An 18,612-nucleotide genomic window follows, 5' to 3' on the forward strand; every position below is an offset into this window, starting at 1 on the left:
GGGATAGAGAGCATACCCCAGACTGCATGGCATTAACTAGACAAATAACCCAGTGACCTTTGCTTGCAGCATAATCTCGGGTGGGCACATACTATAGACACAGACAGCACACGACAACAAAACTGTAACATTATACAAGACACTGAAAAGAAAAAGATGCTGCGATACGAATAAAGGTGGAGGGGCAGGTAGTGTAGAGGGAGCAGGGACACTACGGAGGGACTTGGACGGGTTGGGAGAGTGGGCTAAGAAATGGTAGTAGGAATACAGCGTAGCAAAGTGTGGAGTCATGCATTTTGGTAGTAGGAATAAAGACATAGACTACTTTGTAAATGGGGAGAGAATTCAGATATTGGAGGTGCAAAGGGACTTGGGAGTGCTGGTGCCAGATTCCCAAAAATTTAATTTGCAAGTCAAATCGGTAGTAAGAAAAGCAAATGCAATGCTACCATTGATTTCGAGAGGACTGGAATGTAAAAGCAGGGACGTAATGCTGAGGCTTTATAAGGCAGTGGTCAGATCGCATTTGGAGTATTGTGAGCAGTTTTGGGCTCCGTATCTGAGGAAGAATGTGCTGGCGTTGGAACGGGTCCAGAGGTTTACGAGAATTATCCCAGGAATGACTGGGTTAACATATTGTGAAAGTTTGACTGCACTGGACCTGCATTCACTGGAGTTTAGAAGGATGAGGGGGAATCTTGTTGAAACTTGTCAAATAGTAATAGGCCTAGATAGAGTGGATGTGGAGAGGATGTTTTCAGTAGTGGGGGAGTCCAGGATCAGACGGCACTTGCTAGGAATAAAAGGGCATATCTTTAAAATGGAGATGAGGAGGAATTTCTTTGGCCAGAGGGTAGTGAATCTGTGGAATTCATTGCTGCAGACAAGTTGTGGAGGCCTAATCATTGGGTATTTTTAAAGCAGGCATTGATAGGTTATTAATTAACCATATAACAATTACAGCACGGAAACAGGCCATCTCGGCCCTTCTAGTCCGTGCTGAACACTTACTATCACCTAGTCCCATCTACCTGCACTCAGACCATAACCCTCCATTCCTTTCCCGTCCATATACCTATCCAATTTATTTTTAAATGATAAAATCGAACCTGCCTCCACCACTTCCACTGGAAGCTCATTCCACACAGCTACCACTCTCTGAGTAAAGAAGTTCCCCTCATGTTACCCCTAAACTTTTGTCCCTTAATTCTCAAATCATGTCCTCTTGTTTGAACCTTCCCTTCAAACAAGAGGACATTAGTAAGGGGGTCAAAGGTTGCAGGGAGACGATGAAGAATACGGTTGAGATGGTAAAATAGATCAGCCATGATCGAATGGCAGAGCAGCTCGATGGGCCGAATGGTCTAATTCTGCTTCCATGTCTTATGGTTTTATGACCTGTAAAATCTAAACCATGAATGTGCCAATCCCAGAAAATAAAAATAAGAGTCTCTATTGCATTCCCAAGGTTAATTATCTATTATAGTCATAGACTCATACAGCATGGAAGCAGATCCTTCTGCCTAACATGCCCATGCAGGCCAACATTCCCAACCAAGCCGTCCTTTTTCCCTGTACCTGACTCGTATCCCTCTATAAGTTTCCTATCCATATTATCAGCTATTAACTATTAATAATTTAATCTTTTGATTCCCTAGGAAAAAATGTAATACCTGAATCTAAAACTGAAACTGTTGGAGGTGAGTAAAATTATCATTTTAATGTTGTAGGTTGATATAGTCATGCAGCACAGAACTGGTCCTTTGGCCCACCATGTCGAAGCCAATCATAAACTACCTTTCTCTCCTAATCCCATTTAGCAAGGGTCAGAAGAAGGGTCTCGATCCAAAAATGTCACCTATCCACGTTCTCTGGAGACGCTGCCTGACCTGCTGAGTTACTCCAGCACTTTGTGTCCCATTTATCAACTCTTGGTCCATCTGCGTGACTAGATTTATTTCTCTAAAAGTATTCCTCCCTTCCTTAAACCTCTGCCCTTCAGGTTTTAGATACCTTTGCCACAGGGAAAAGAAATCCTGGTGTTTATCTGTTCTATAATGTTTGTAATTGCCATTGCTCTGTCACATGGCTCCTGGGCCAACTCTGCAACAAGGACAACTATGTAGTCTCTCTTCCGAAGTAAGGCACTCCATCTCGGGTATCATACTGGTGAATCTGTTCAGCCTCTTCTACATCAAACTCACCTCCCTTTGTAATGTGGTGACCAGAACTCTGTTCAATAATCCATCTGTGGCCTTATCGCTGTTTTATTGTGATTTCTTTTTCATGTAACACTTTGCACTCTCAAATTGCTATGTTAGAGTCATGGAGTTAAACAAAACACAAACAGGTCCTTCGGCCCAACTAATCCATACTGTCCAAGGTGCCAAACTGTTGAAATTGTCAAAAATTGATTCATTAAATGTTTTTTTTCTTTTATTCACATCCAAATGCAATATTTCAATCGTTATTTAGTTTCCTGAGTCAATGATTTAAATACAATTATTCCTGTCCCTTATTTCCTGATTTGTACAATGTGAGTCTCGGAGAGAGTTCTTCAATCTGATTGAATGAAGAATCTCACTTTTATTTCTACAGCTAATCATTGTGAATTCCCCACAGTGACATCCATTAGAGCAAACAACTGATAAGCTCAAACCTCGTGACAAGTCCATAAAGGGCCGATGGATTCAAAGAGATGTAGAACATAGAACCGGATGTAGATAGACACAAAATGCTGGAGTAACTCAGCGGGACAGGCAGCATCTCTGGATAGAAGGAATGGGTGACATTTCGGGTCAAGACCCTTGTTCAGACCGAGAGTCAGGGGAGAGGGAGACACAGAGATAAGAAAGGGTAGGGTGTGAAAACGAGACATGAAGGGATGAAGTGCAAGAAAAATGTACAATGGATCATTGTTAGCTTGGGGAAGTTGACAACGAAGCATACAGAGCTAAAATCTAATCGGGGACAGTCAGACTGGTCGGAGAACTAGGATGGAGGAGGGATGGAGAGAGAGGGAAAGCAAGGGTCAATATTCATAGCTTGGGGTGTCAGCTGCCCAAACACAATATGAGGTGCTGTTCCTCCAATTTGCGCTGGGCCTCACTCTGACAGTGGAGGAAGTCCAGGACAGAAAGATCAGAATGGGAGAGGGAGTTAAAGATTTTAGCAACCGGGAGATCAGGTAGTTTAGACAGACTGAGCGGAGGTGTTCAGGGTAACGTTGGTCGAGCTTGCGCTTAGTCTCGCCGATATATAGGAGCCCACACCTGGAATAACAAATACAGTAGATGAGGTTGGAGGAGGTGGAAGTGAACCTCTACCTCGGCTGTAAAGGATGTCAGGTCCTTGGACGGAGGTATAGGGACAGGTGTTGCATCTCCTGCGGTTGCAGCGGAAGGTACCTGGGGAGGGGGTGGTTTGGGTGGGAAGGGACGAGTTAACCAGGGAATTGCGGAGGGAACGGTCTCTGCAGAAGACAAACATTTACTTTTAGATCTTTATCTATTACGAAGGAGTGTCACAGAAAATGCTATGGAGATATCAGATAACTGACAACAAATAGAAGCATCATTAATGTTTTATGATACTTTAGTAACTCCTTTCCACTCGTATTCTGCTTATGAACCACCAGTATGAACATTGAATTCTTCAATTTCAAGATGTAGCCTCCTACTCTGCTCTTTTTCCCGCTAGTGCGCATCCATTTCTCCCACTGTCTCCAACCTCTCCAGTCTTCTTAGGTACACAAAATAGCTGGGGAAACTCAGCGGGTGCAGCAGCATCTATGGAGCGAAGGAAATAGGCGACGTTTCGGGCCGAAACCCTTCTTCAGACTGATGGGGGGTGGGGAAAGAAAGAAGGAAAAAGGGAGGAGGAGGAGGAGCCCGAGGGCGGGCGGATGGGAGGAGACAGCTAGAGGGTTAAGGAAGGGGAGGAGACAGCACGGGCTAGCCAAATTGGGAGAATTCAATGTTAATGCCATAAGGACGCAAGGACCCCAGACGGAATATGAGGTGCTGTTCCTCCAATTTCCGCTGTTGCTCACTCTGGCAATGGAGGAGACCCAGGACAGAGAGGTCGGATTGGGAATGGGAGGGGGAGTTGAAGTGCTGAGCCACCGGGAGGTCAGGTAGGTTATTGCGGACTGAGCGGAGGTGTTCGGCGAAACGATCGCCCAACCTACGCTTGGTCTCACCGATGTAAATCAGCTGACATCTAGAGCAGCGGATGCAGTAGATGAGGTTGGAGGAGATACAGGTGAACCTTTGTCGCACCTGGAACGACTGCTTGGGACCTTGAATGGAGTCGAGGGGGGAGGTGAAGGGACAGGTGTTGCATTTCTTGCGGTTGCAACGGAAAGTGCCCGGGGAGGGGGTGGTGCGGGAGGGAAGGGAAGAATTGACGAGGGAGTTGCGGAGGGAGCGGTCTTTGCGGAAGGCAGACAAGGGGGGAGATGGGAAGATGTGGCGAGTGGTGGGGTCACGTTGGAGGTGGCGGAAATGGCGGAGGATTATGTGTTGTATTTGCCGGCTGGTGGGGTGAAAGGTGAGGACCAGGGGGACTCTGCCCTTGTTGCGTGTGCGGGGATGGGGAGAGAGAGCAGTGTTACGGGGTATGGATGAGACCCTGGTGTGAGCCTCATCTATGGTGGCGGAGGGGAATCCCCGTTCCCTGAAGAACGAGGACATTTCCGATGCCCTGGTATGAAATGTCTCATCCTGGGAACAGATGCGGCGTAGGCGGAGGAATTGGGAGTAGGGGATGGAGTCTTTACAGGGGGCAGGGTGGGAAGACGTGTAGTCCAGATAGCCATGTGAGTCAGTGGGTTTGTAATGTAATACTCGTTCTTCAGGGAACGGGGATTCCCCTCCGCCACCATAGATGAGGCTCACACCAGGGTCTCATCCATACCCCGTAACACTGCTCTCTCTCCCCATCCCCGCACACGCAACAAGGGCAGAGTCCCCCTGGTCCTCACCTTTCACCCCACCAGCCGGCAAATACAACACATAATCCTCCGCCATTTCCGCCACCTCCAACGTGACCCCACCACTCGCCACATCTTCCCATCTCCCCCATGTCTGCCTTCCGCAAAGACCGCTCCCTCTGCAACTCCCTCGTCAATTCTTCCCTTCCCTCCCGCACCACCCCCTCCCCGGGCACTTTCCGTTGCAACCGCAAGAAATGCAACACCTGTCCCTTCACCTCCCCCCTCGACTCCATTCAAGGTCCCAAGCAGTCGTTCCAGGTGCGACAAAGGTTCACCTGTATCTCCTCCAACCTCATCTACTGCATCCGCTGCTCTAGATGTCAGCTGATTTACATCGGTGAGACCAAGCGTAGGTTGGGCGATCGTTTCGCCGAACACCTCCGCTCAGTCCGCAATAACCTACCTGACCTCCCGGTGGCTCAGCACTTCAACTCCCCCTCCCATTCCCAATCCGACCTCTCTGTCCTGGGTCTCCTCCATTGCCAGAGTGAGCAACAGCGGAAATTGGAGGAACAGCACCTCATATTCCGTCTGGGGTCCTTGCGTCCTTATGGCATTAACATTGAATTCTCCCAATTTGGCTAGCCCGTGCTGTCTCCTCCCCTTCCTTAACCCTCTAGCTGTCTCCTCCCATCCGCCCGCCCTCGGGCTCCTCCTCCTCCTCCCTTTTTCCTTCTTTCTTTCCCCACCCCCCATCAGTCTGAAGAAGGGTTTCGGCCCGAAACGTCGCCTATTTCCTTCGCTCCATAGATGCTGCTGCACCCGCTGAGTTTCCCCAGCTATTTTGTGTACCTTCGATATTCCAGCATCTGCAGTTCCCTTTTGAACTCTCCAGTCTTCTTGCTCTTTTACCCTCCTTTGTACACTCACCTCCCATCCCCGAGTCTTTCACTTCCATTTTAATCCCCCCTCTCTCCCCTTCCCCTGTGACTCTTTCCACCTACATCCCTTCTTCTGGCTTTACATTTCACTCCTCTCTTTATCTGATACCATATTGTCTTCCTTGTCACTTACTCCACCCATCTACCCCCTTCACCTGCACTCATCTATCACTTGCCAGACTTTATCCCATTCTGCCCTACCTCTTTTCCAGCTTTCTTTTCCCTACTACTATTTTGAGGAAGGACATCCTTGTGATTGAGGCAGTGCAGCGTAGGTTCACGAGATTGATCCCTGGGATGGCGGGACTGTCATATGAGGAAAGATTGAAAAGACTAGGCTTGTATTCACTGGAGTTTAGAAGGATGAGGGGGTATCTTATAGAAACATAACATTATAAAAGGCCTGGACAAGTTAGATGCAGTAAAAATGTTCCCAATGTTGGGTGAGTCCAGAACCAGGGGCCACAGTCTTAGAATAAAGGGGAGGTCATTTAAGACTGAGGTGAGAAAAAACGTTTTCACCCAGAGAGTTGTGAATTTATGGAATTCCCTGCCACAGAGGGCAGTGGAGGCCAAGTCACTGGATGGATTTAAGAGAGAGTTAGATAGAGCTCTAGGGGCTAGTGGAGTCAAGGGATATGGGGAGAAGGCAGGCACGGGTTATTGATAGGGGATGATCAGCCATGATCACAATGAATGGCGGTGCAGGCTCGAAGGGCCAAATGGCCTCCTCCTGCACCTATTTTCTATGTTTCTACAAACAGTCTATAAAAGGGTCTCAACCTGAAACGTTGCCTATCCATTCCCCCCACAGATGCCGCCTGACCTGCATGTTCCTCCAGCAGTTTGTGTTTGCTCCCTGAATGTTGCCCTTTGTTACTGGTGCACATGTCATCCATCGATTTTGTACATGTAAAGTTGTATTGATTTCTGAATGAGTAAAAAGTGCATTATTTTCTAAACTAATACTTTTTGTTACGAACGGTGAACAACAGTTGCAAAAACCGAAGATGGCTGGATCATACATGGCGAATCTCAGTATTATATTAGTCAAGACCCAGTTGCTTGGGATGAAGCAAGGGAATTCTGTAAGAAAGGGTTTGGTGACCTTGCTATAATCAGCGGTGCTTCTGAAAGAATGTTCTTATGGAAACAGGTAATGTAAACTTGGTTTTGGAGGATTTCTCTTTAAGTTATTGGTCAGAATCATGTTTTTAATATTGTTGCATATTTTGGAAATAACCTAAATATCTTTGCAGATTTTGAAAAGTCCCGACAATCAATACTTTATAGGCTTGCTTGTGGGCCTTGACAAAGTTATAAAGTGAGTAAATGTTTTGATAATTGACCTTGAATATCTTAGATATCATTCTTTGCATTTAAAATATTTTGTTTCCCATGTCACCTCACATACTTCTTTGTATGGCCAAATATTCTGAAAGATTTATGCATCCAACTCAAAATCTGACTTAGATTCACTTTTGTGTAGGAAGGAACAGCAGATGCTGGTTTAAACTGAAAATAGACACAAAAAGCTGGAGTAACCCTTTGTCTGAAGAAGGATCTCAACCAGAAATGTCACCCATTCCTTCTCTCCAGAGATGCTGCCTGTCCCGCTGAGTTACTCCAGCTTTATGTGACTTAGATTCACTTTTCCTTGTTGTTGGAATTGGATTTTCGCCATGGTGGCGTTGAAAGGGACTTTTTTGACATTGCCATGTAAATTGGATATTTATAGTGGGGAAGGGCAGTACAGTGGCGCAGCGGTAGAGTTGCTGCCTTACAGCGCCAGAGACCCGGATTCGATCCTGACTATATGGAATTTGTACGTTCTCCCCGTGACCTGCGTGGATTTTCTCCGGTTTCCTCCCACATTTCAAAGAAGTCCAGGTTTGTAGGTTAATTGGCTTCGTATAAATGTAAAATTGTCCCTGGTGTGTGTGGAATGGTGTTAATGTGCGGGGATCGCTGGTTGGCGAGGACTCGGTGGGCTGAAGGCCCTGTATCTCTAAACTAAACTAAATTAAACTATAATCAGTTATATTCGCCTGCATAATTAGTTGCTTCAGCTTCTAACCTGGGACTTCACGAAGTCTCAAAGTTGGTAAATACAACCAGGTAACCGTTGTGGGTAATGAAATTGGCATCAATGACAATAGACAATAAAGAATAGACAATAGGTGCAGGAGTAGGCCATTGGGCCCCTCAAACCAGCACCGCCATTCAATGTGATCATGGCTGATCATCCCCAATCAGTACCCCGTTCCTGCCTTCTCCCCATATCCCCTGACTCCGTTATCTTTAAGAGTATCGAACTCTCTCTTGAAAGCATCCAGAGAATTGGCCTCCACTGCCTTCTGAGGCAGAGAATTCCACAGATTCTGCAGTTGTACAGAGCCCTAGTGAGACCACACCTGGAGTATTGTGTGCAGTTTTGGTCCCCTAATTTGAGGAAGGACATTCTTGCTATTGAGGGAGTGCAACTTAGGTTTACAAGGTTAATTCCCGGGATGGTGGGACTGTCATATGCTGAGAGAATGGAGCAGCTGGGCTTGTACACTCTGGAGTTTAGTAGGATGAGAGGGGATCTCATTGAAACATATAAGATTGTTAAGGGCTTGGACACACTAGAGGCAGTAAACATGTTTCTGTGTCTGTGTAGAGTTTGCATGTTTTCCCTGTGGCCACAAGGGTTCTTTCAGGTGTGCAATTGTAGACTGATTGGCCACTGGTAATCGCCCGCTAGTGTGTAAGGACTGGATGCAAAAGTGAGATAACACAATTCTAGGGTGAACGAATGATCGGTGGTCAGTGTGGACTTGATGGGCTGAAGAGCCTGTTTCCATGCTGTATCTTGAAACTAAACTAAGCTAAACTAAACTAAAATTGCTACAGACTTTTAAAAGGCAATTCAATGGTATCATAGATATAGTTGTTAACTCAATATGTAGTTGATGATGGGATAGGTGGTGGAGAACAGAGGTAAACTAAAAGTGGGTAGAGGTTCTATTTTGTGTATTTTTGGATACCCCAGAGCAACCTGTTCCCCAAACTGTGTCTGTATTGGAACTCCCACTAACCTATACTCTTCTATTGAGACTGACATTTTTGTTATGATTTCTCAGGTGGATAGACAATTCTCCAGTTATTTACATTGCCTGGGCCCAGAATGAACCCAATTTTGCAAATAATGATGAAAATTGTGTCACCATGTACACAAACATGGGTAAGAATTTACTTTGCTAATAATCTTAATAATCTTTGCTGATTCTTGAAAACATTTGCTAAAATGGTGCAGGGTGCATGCTTCAATTACTCATTTGCACAGGGTGCGGTGATTTCAGTACAAACATGGTATGTGATTCTACAATTCCCTTAATCCTGCAAATCAGTGTCCTTGTGTACAATTAAGTGCAATAACCAAGCATGTGTTTGAAAGCCATAGAGTCATACAGCGTGGAAACAGGCCCTTCGGTCCAATTTGCCCACACCAGCCAACACGTCCCAGCTACACTATTCCCACCTGCCCGTATCTCTCCAAACCTGTCCTATCCATGTACCTGTTTAACTGTTTCTTAAACGTTGGGATCGTCCCAGCCTCAACTACCTTGTTCCATACATCCACCACCCTTTGTGTGAAAATGTTACACCTCAGATTCCTATGAAGCCTTTTACCCTTCACCATATTGGATTGGATTGCTTGGTCATGCAAAAGTGATCACCCGTTTACCATCGTTTTATGTTATCCCACTTTTGCATCCAGTCCCTACACACTAGGGGGCACTTACCAGAGGCCAGTCAACCGACAAACACACACTTAAGTTCTCTGGTCATGCAAAGCCCAAACTTAAAAGAATGATCTCTCACAAGACTCCCAAGGCAGCTTTCTCCTACAGGCGATGGCAGCATCAGTAAAAAAATTCACCAGGTTACAATGACACAGCCCAAGCGCAACCTGGCGGCGGTGAGGACCCCCAAAGACATCGCGTCAGAGAGCTCCTTATCCAGATTACTTTTCTGTTGTTGGTTTCCATGGATGTTGAGGGCAGAAATGCAGTCGTAAAAAAGCAAAAGAAGCCCCCGTCACCCTTCCCCTCCGACTCTCGCTTCTCGACCTCTCTTCTCTATTCTGCTTTGGAAACAAGACTGCTGATAACATTCCTAGATACTAGTTCACCCCGATACAATCATAGTTGATGCTAGTGCCTTGGTCCTGATGAAACATCCCCCAATCACTCCCCCCCCCTTCCTCTCCCCCCTACCCCCTGCCCCCATTCCACAGTAGTTTCAGTAGACGTACCTCTTCATTTGATACACTAACTCAAAGATATATATATATTATATTCACAAACATGACTCCGGTTTATGATTGCTGTTTAACATTTGACTGACAAAATACTGATGGTGCAATTGAGTGTCACAATTATGGTGTGTACCGTATATCCCAGAGTATATGTACTCCCTCAATTTTACATTTGAGTTCCGATCCCATTGACCCATCAAATGTTTAGCCATGTCAAGGAACGCTGGTTCGAAGGCCGGTCGGATTCTAAGAGCGGTGACCGATCGATGGATTCACTTGATGCCAGACGGAATCAAATAGATTAAGAAAAACAGCTGTTTATTATGTAAAAGTTTCAAAAAAGCAAAAATAAAAGTTGGGAAAAGTTAAAAAAAAAAAAGAAAAAAAAAGGCAGCTTTCTCAGCTGAAAGCGGTGCTTCAAATTGAGCAGGTTTTGCGCAGGTTTGGTTATGATTAGTGGGTTTAAGATGCAAGCGGGCACCATGTGTCTCCCAATAATGGAAGCTTGCTGTCAGCGATGGTCATCAGGGAAAAGTGGTCAAAGACCCCCTAAAGATAGCAAACTATGTTAATGGTGACATTTGAAACACTGCGGGTGATTGTGCCATCATCTTGGGCAGCATAGTGGCGCAACTAGTAGAACTGCTGGCTCTCACGCCAGAGACCCTGGCTCAATCCTGACCTCGGGTGCTCTCTGTGTGGAGATTGCATGCTTTCCCTGTGACTGCATGGGTTTCCACCCAAATCCCAAGGACGTGCAAGTTTGTAGATTAATTGGCCTCTGTAAATTGCCCCTAGTGTGACGGGAGTGGATGAGAAAGGATGAGAAACACCACAAAATTTTCTAGTGGTAATCTCATAATTGCTCCATAGAACTGAAGCAGAATCTCCCAACTCCATCGTCAACCCCGTGCCCCCCAGCAATACATGTTATACTTTGTTTCTCTGATTATTTGTTGTAACTGCAAAGTATCCTTTTGTAAATCATACTTTGGAACATCCAAATGTTTCTACATCTCAGGGTTTTACAGTCTCTCACCATTTAAATAGTAAGCCTTTAAAAAAAAAAAAAAAAATCCTACTAAAATGGACATTTTTATATTTCCCCTATTTATACTCCATTTGCCAAATTTTTGCCTGCTCACTTAACTTAACTGTTGACCTCTCAAATCTCTTAATGTCATCTTGATATTTAACTTTCCAACATAGCTTTGTGTCAAAACCAAATTGACTAAGCATACTTTTCGATCTTCATCAATATCTATATTACTAAAAGTCTGATCTTGACCACTTCCTGTTGTTCTGTATATTGATTTTAGAAAAAACGCTGCCACTTATGGCTGTGATTTTTGGCCATCTTACTCAGAGTCCCCTTCCCGCAGGACAAGAGGATTTTTCCCATTGATGAAAAATAAAAGAGTTATTAGTGTTTAAAAAATGTTGAGATTCTCTCTTCTGAAGGCAACGCCCCTTCTGGAGGGACTATAAAACCCGGAAGTGTTGAGTGCCTCAGTCCGTCTCTGCAAGATGGGGGAGCGAGAGGGTCACGTCTCTCAGTCTGAGCTGTGAATAAGACTGAACACATGTCTACTAAACTGTGAGTGTGGTTTTACTGACCTGTCAGTGCCCTTAATGTGGTTTGAAAATATAGTTTGGAAATGCTAAAGCTGTGTTGCCCTTGGTTTGGAAATGCTAAAGCTGTGTTGCCTTTGGTTTGTCTTTGGGAGATACAACGAGACCTGGGTGTCATGGAACACCAGTCATGAAAAGTAGGCATGCACATGCAGCAGGCAGTGAAGAAAGCGAATAGTATGTTAGCATTCATAGCAAAAGGATTTGAGTGTAGGAACAGGGAGGTTCTACTGCAGTTGTACAGGGTCTTGGTGAGACCACACCTGGGGTATTGCATACAGCTTTGGTCTCCTAATCTGAGGAAAGACATTCTTGCCATAGAGGGAGTACATAGAAGGTTCACCAGACTGATTCCTGGAAGTCAGGACTTTCACATGAAGAAAGACTGGATAGACTCGGCTTGTACTCACCAGAATTTAGAAGATTGAGGGGGGATCTTATAGAAACTTACAAAATTCTTAAGGGGTTGGACAGGCTAGACGTAGGAAGATTGTTCCCGATGTTGGGGAAGTCCAGAACAAGGGGTCACAGTTTAAGGATAAGGGGGAAATCTTTTAGGACTGAGATGAGAAAAACATTTTTCACACAGAGAGTGGTGAATCTGTGCAATTCTCTGCCACAGAAGGTAGTTGAGGCCAGTTCATTGGCTATATTTAAGAGGGAGTTAGATGTGGCCCTTGTGGCTAAGGGGATCAGGGGGTATGGAGAGAAGGCAGGTACGGGATACCGAATGGCCTACTCCTGCACCTATTTTCTATGTTTCTATGTTTGGTTTCGAAATGCTAGAGTTGTGTTGCGTTTGGTTTGGAAATGCTAAAGTTGTGTTGCCTTTGGTTTGGAAATGCTAAAGCTGTGTTGCCTAATTAAAGTTGCCGTCTTCTATATAATTAAAAGTCTAATCTTCACCACTTCCTGTTTGCGCTTTATAGTGATTTTAGAAAAAACGCTACCATGTATGACTGTGATTTTTGGCCATCTTACTCAGAGTCCCCTTCGCTCATCACATGCCCAGGACTTTTCCCATCAATGAAGAATAAAAGAATTAATAGTGTTTAAAAAATGTTGAGATTCTCTCTCCTGTCAATCACGCCATGAAGGCTACGCCCCTTCTGGTGGGAGGGGGGACGGACTATAAAACCCAGAAGTGTGGGCATGGCTCAGTCTCTGCAAGATGGAGAAGGGAGAGGTCATGACTCGCTGTCTTTAGTGGCCTTGCAATGGTATGAAACTGCACTTGAATTTGGTGGCCTTGCACCCTGCTTGAAATGGAATTTCATGGAATAGCCGTGAGTCAACTGCCAGCCCGCCAGCCGTGAGTGGGTGAGCTGCCAGCACAACATGTTTGTGTGACTGAGCCGCCAGGCGAAGAATCGATTTGGCCCACAATGTCCATACTAGCCCTCTGGAAACCAGTCCCTTCACCCCACAACCCCCATACTAGCCCCCTACCCCCCCACTGGCAACCAATACTGGAATTGGTGGAGAGGTGGAATATTGCGTTGGGGGACCAGCCATCCTGTGTGATGCTGGTCCCCCACTTAGTAAAGTAAATTATAAAAGCTGAGGCTCCAGCATTGATTCCACTCATTACATTTTACCAACCAGAAAAGGCCCATTTACTGTTTCCTGCTCGGTGGGCAATTATCTGTCCACAACAATATGCTGCCTGTTATATCATAATCTCGGTGAGATACAATTTCTGTCCATTCTTCCAAACTCAAGAGTACAGTCTGCATACTTATTCCTCACACATCAATCCCGCTAGCCAAGAATTCAATTGTGAACCTTTGCTACACTTCCTTGATTTCAAACATTATGTAGACAATGATCTTCCTGTACACAATATTCCTCATGAAGTCTCACAAAGGCCCTATATTAATACCACAAGATGTCTCTGCTGTTGCATTCTAATCTTCTTACAACATTGTTTGCCTTTCTAGAGTTTAGTTTAGAATTTAGAGTTACAGAGTGGAAACAGGCCCTTCGGCCCACCGGGTCCGCGCCGACCAGCGATCCCCACACATTAACACTATCCTACACCCACTAGGGACATTTTTTACATTTACCAAGCCAATTAACCTACAAACCTGTACGACTTTGGAGTGTGGGAGGAAACCGAAGATCTCGGAGAAACCTCACGCAGGTCACGGGGAGAATGTACAAACTCCATACAGAAAGCACCCATAGTCGGAATCGAACCCGGTTCTCCGGCTGCATTCGCTGTAAGGCAGCAACTCCACCGCTGCGCCACCGTGACCACTTAATTTAGAAAATGCTGGAATTGCTCAGCAGGTCAGGCAGTATCTATGAAAAATGAAACAGAAGTAGCACTTTAGGATTGAAGACGCTGGAAATAAGTTAGAGAATTTGCAGATTTTTCATTTTTATTAACTTTTGCTGATTTTCGTACATGGATGAAAAAGTCACTCTGTATAACGACCCTTTACAACTTTCCCGTGCCTGTACTGTTCCATGTTTTAAATTGAACGACTTCATTATTTTTTCATAGTATATTTCATTTCCTATGTGTCTCTGCATCCTCTTCATATACCACACTGCCACCTAGCTTTGTGTTTTCAGTAAACAGGGATGTGGTACAAGAGATCCTCACATCCAAATCATTCATTGTGAGCAGCTGAGGATCACAGAACTGATCCCAAGAGCACTCCGCTTCCTCGGTACATGAAAGCACCAATATATTAGCCCGATTACAAAAACCTAATGAAAACCCTATGGTTTAATTTGCCTTAACTGCTCTGCTGGTTACAACCTCGAAAAAATCCCAGCAGATTTGTCAAAGATGATTTCAATTTCATTAATCCATGTGGACTAGGCCCAATATAATTACTTTTCAAGCATTCAGTTACCATGTCGTTAATGATAAGTTCCAGCTTTTCCCTTCATCTGATGTTAGTTTACTGGCTGAGAGTTCCTTGTATTCTCTCTCCACCTTTCGAACACCATATTTCAGGGCTGCCAATTCTCACGCATTGAGCGTGAGAAGTTCAAGTTCAAGTTCAAGTGAGTTTATTGTCATGTGTCCCTGTATAGGACAATGAAATTCTTGCTTTGCTTAAGCACACAGAAAATAGTAGGCATTTACTACAAAACAGATAAATGTGTCCATATACCATGATATAAATATATACATACATGAATAAATAAACTGGTAGTGCAAATAACAGAAAGTGGTTGCTAATAATCAGAGTTTTGTCCGAGCCAGGTTTAATAGCCTGACGGCTGAGGGGAAGTAGCTATTCCTGAACCTGGTTGTTGCAGTCTTCAGGCTCCTGTACCTTCTACCTGAAGGTAGCAGGGAGATGAGTGTGTGGCCAGGATGGTGAGGGTCCTTGATGATACTGCCAGCCTTTTTGAGGCAGCGACTGCGATAAATCCCCTCGATGGAAGGAAGGTCCGAGCCGATGATGGACTGGGCAGTGTTTACGCCTTTTTGTAGTCTTTTCCTCTCCAGGGCGCTCAAATTTCCGAACCAAGCCACGATGCAACCGGTCAGCATGCTCTCGACTGTGCACCTGTAGAAGTTAGAGAGAGTCTTCCTGGACAATCCGACTCTCCGTAATCTTCTCAGGAAGTAGAGGCGCTGATGAGCTTTTTTGATAATTGCGTTAGTGTTCTCGGACCAGGAAAGATCTTCAGAGATGTGCACCCCCAGGAATTTGAAGTTCTTGACCCTTTCAACCATTGACCCGTTGATATAAATGGGGCTGTGGGTCCCCCTCCTACTCCTTCCAAAGTCCACAATCAGTTCCTTGGTTTTGCTGGTGTTGAGGGCCAGGTTATTGCGCTGGCACCATATGGACAGTTGCTCGATCTCTCTTCTGTACTCTGACTCATCCCCATCAGTGATACGCCCCACAATAGTGGTGTCGTCAGCGAACTTGATGATGGAGTTCGCACTGTGGTTCGCTACGCAGTCATGGGTATAGAGTGAGTACAGCAGGGGGCTGAGCACGCAGCCTTGAGGTGCTCCCGTGCTGATTGTTATTGAGGCTGACACATTTCCACCAATACGAACAGACTGTTTGAATCACGCATTTGATGAAATTCTCACGCTCTCATGCTGATGACAGAAGTTCTCACGCTCAAAAAATAAATAAAAATACACATAAATAAATAAAGTCATACTCCTCCACGCTCACCAATGAGAATAGTTTTCTGTCGGTGGAATTCCCATAAAGAATGAGCAATTGGCTTAAGCCCATCGTACACTATTTAAAATAGCAATGTTGACAAAAATGCTGGAGAAACTCAGCGGGTGAGGCAGCATCTATGTCTAAGTTTGATCCTTCTTCAGACTCAAGCATTTCTCCAGCATTTTTGTCTACCGCTCCATAGATGCGCCCCCCCCCCCCACCCCACCCGAGGCACCGCTCACACCTCCCACCCTCACCTCCGGCGGCTCTGTGTCCGGCGGCCACTCTGTCCACACCCCATGGAGTTTTAATCCCGGCCCGGAGCCAGGAGCGGACCGGGTGAGTGGGTGCGTCGGTGCCGCATCCGGAGCCGCGGGGATGAATCTCGGGCTAAGGCTCCGCTCCGATGCCCGACCCCCGGGTCACTGACCCTCACCTCCCCCGGACCCCAGCTGGACACAGAGCACCTGGGCCGGCCTGAATTCCCGGGGAGGAGAGAGGGAAATGCTCCCCGGACATCGCCAAGTCTCCGCTCACTCCGGGTGTTGTCGCCGCTTCACTGACACTCTCACACACAACCTAATACACACCCTTACACACACACGGGCACACATAAGGTTTAAAGGGACAAGGGCCAAATGTGGATAAATGTGATTAGTTTAGATGGGGCATCTTGATCTGCATTGACAAGTTGGGATGAAGGGCCTGTTTCCATGCTGGACGATTATGACACACTGTAGAAACGGTGCAATTGCTCTGGAGAGGATCCAGGGGTGATTTATGAACATATTGGCAGGGCTGGAATTTTTTTTTCACTTTGAAGAAAGGTTTGATAACTGGGATTGAATTCTCTGCAGCAACAGAGGTGAAGAAAAGACTTAGTTGAGGTGAATAATATTACGAGAATGGGACCTGTTTCGCTTAACAACGAGTGTAGGAAGGAACTGCAGATGGTGGTTTAAACTGAAGATAGACACTAAAAGCTGGAATAACTCAGCAGGACAGGCAGCATCTCTGGAGAGAAAGAATAGGTGATGTTTCGGGTCGAGACCTTCAGACTGAAGAGGTTGAAAACCAGCCATAAAACACAATGACTGGAGAGGTGTGTTATCCAACTAAGGGCAGAAATCAGAATCATGTGTTCATCTTTATTGACGTGACACCATAATAAATATATTACAGAAAAAAATAATTTAATGGGGTGGCAGGGTGGTGCAGCGGTGGGGTTGCTGCCTTACAGCACCACAGACCCAGATTTGATCCTGTGCTGTCTGTACAGTATTTGTACATTCTCCTTATGACCACATGGTTTTCTCTTGATATTCCGGTTTCTCCCACATCCAAAAGAAGTGCAGGTTTGTTGGTTAATTGGCTTCTGTAAATTGTCCCTGGCGTGTAGGATACAACTGGTTTATGGTAGATTGCTGGTCAGTGTGGACTTGGTGGGCCGAAGGGCCTGTTTCCATGTATATGTTTTACATTATATCTTAATTTCATTGAACCATATACAGTTAAATATGTGGCATTATTTTCGTCTTGTTTCTATAGTCAAAGTGTAAGGTTGATTGATTTATTTGTGCAGAACAGTGATGGAAGTCTGACTCCTCTTGCCTTGTTTCTATGTTTTTGTTTCTCTCTCTATATGCATAGCAGCATAAATTATCTGAATATACTATGAATATAATATAATTATATCTGAATATAATATGAATATACTAAGGTCATTCATGTGCTGCACCTGTTGATCAGAGCCTGGCTCTACTGTGGAATGTTATAAGGAATATAATTTAGCCTAACCTTATTCATACCTAATCTAATTTGAAGCATAATTGTTGCATTCAAGTTAAAAGACACGCTGCAGTATGTACCAGGTTGCACAATTTCAAGCTGAAAAATGCAAAAGCTCCCTACCCTCCCCTCATCCCTGGGGGCTGGTGTCCCATCGCTCCGGACATCTCCAGCCACCCCCAGGGCAGGAATGGGCCACTCGAGGAGAGGGGGGGGGGGGGGGGGGGGGGCCGTGGATGGTCCAGTGGCAGTTCGGCAGAGCTTGCGGTGCCGGGGACAAAAGTTCAATCCTGGCAGTGGATGAGGCGTGCAGATTCCGAGAGCCGGTCCGATCTCCCCCCCCCCCCATCTCTCCCCACCCCGTCTCTCCCCTCCCCTTCCCCCATCTCTCCCCCCTGTCTGCCCCCCGTCTCTCTCCGTCCTCCATCTCTCCCCCCCTCCCCCGTCTCCCACTGAAAAAAGACAAAAAACAAACTATACTCACTTAATCTACAGCACTTCGTTCGATTTATATTTACAGCATTCGACCTTTGACAAATCCCATGATTCCTTGCGTTTTTCAGAAAACCGAACTCGCTTACAGTATATAAAAGACATCATACCATCATTTTGAAGTATTGCAGCAAATTTCTGAGCATTTCATCCCACAGTTATTAATTGAATTATCACTTGCAATGCATAATATGGTTGCTCCATTCACCCACAGAAGTATGAATCACTACACTTTAAAATATGTTAGAAAATATTGAATGCACTGTGAATTCTGAGATTTTATGTAAATGCATATTCATGCTTATCATTTGTAACTATTCTCAAACATTAATCTTTAATAATAAGTGATCATTATCATGATAAAAA

The 18,612-nt window shown here is 45.3% G+C and overlaps 1 protein-coding gene across 1 annotated transcript in view; it reads left to right on the forward strand.

Annotated features, from left to right (window-relative positions):
• Positions 1-18,612, forward strand: part of mrc1 (mannose receptor C-type 1) — a 139,921-nt gene that overhangs the window by 90,303 nt on the left and 31,006 nt on the right. The window contains exons 16-19 of the mRNA XM_033015268.1: positions 1,659-1,700; positions 6,873-7,033; positions 7,137-7,201; positions 9,003-9,103. Coding sequence (XP_032871159.1) covers positions 1,659-1,700; positions 6,873-7,033; positions 7,137-7,201; positions 9,003-9,103 — 369 coding nt within the window. The remainder of the gene's footprint in view (positions 1-1,658; positions 1,701-6,872; positions 7,034-7,136; positions 7,202-9,002; positions 9,104-18,612) is intronic.

Source organism: Amblyraja radiata, chromosome 2 (assembly GCF_010909765.2).
Source record: "Amblyraja radiata isolate CabotCenter1 chromosome 2, sAmbRad1.1.pri, whole genome shotgun sequence".
Lineage (NCBI taxonomy): Eukaryota > Metazoa > Chordata > Chondrichthyes > Rajiformes > Rajidae > Amblyraja > Amblyraja radiata.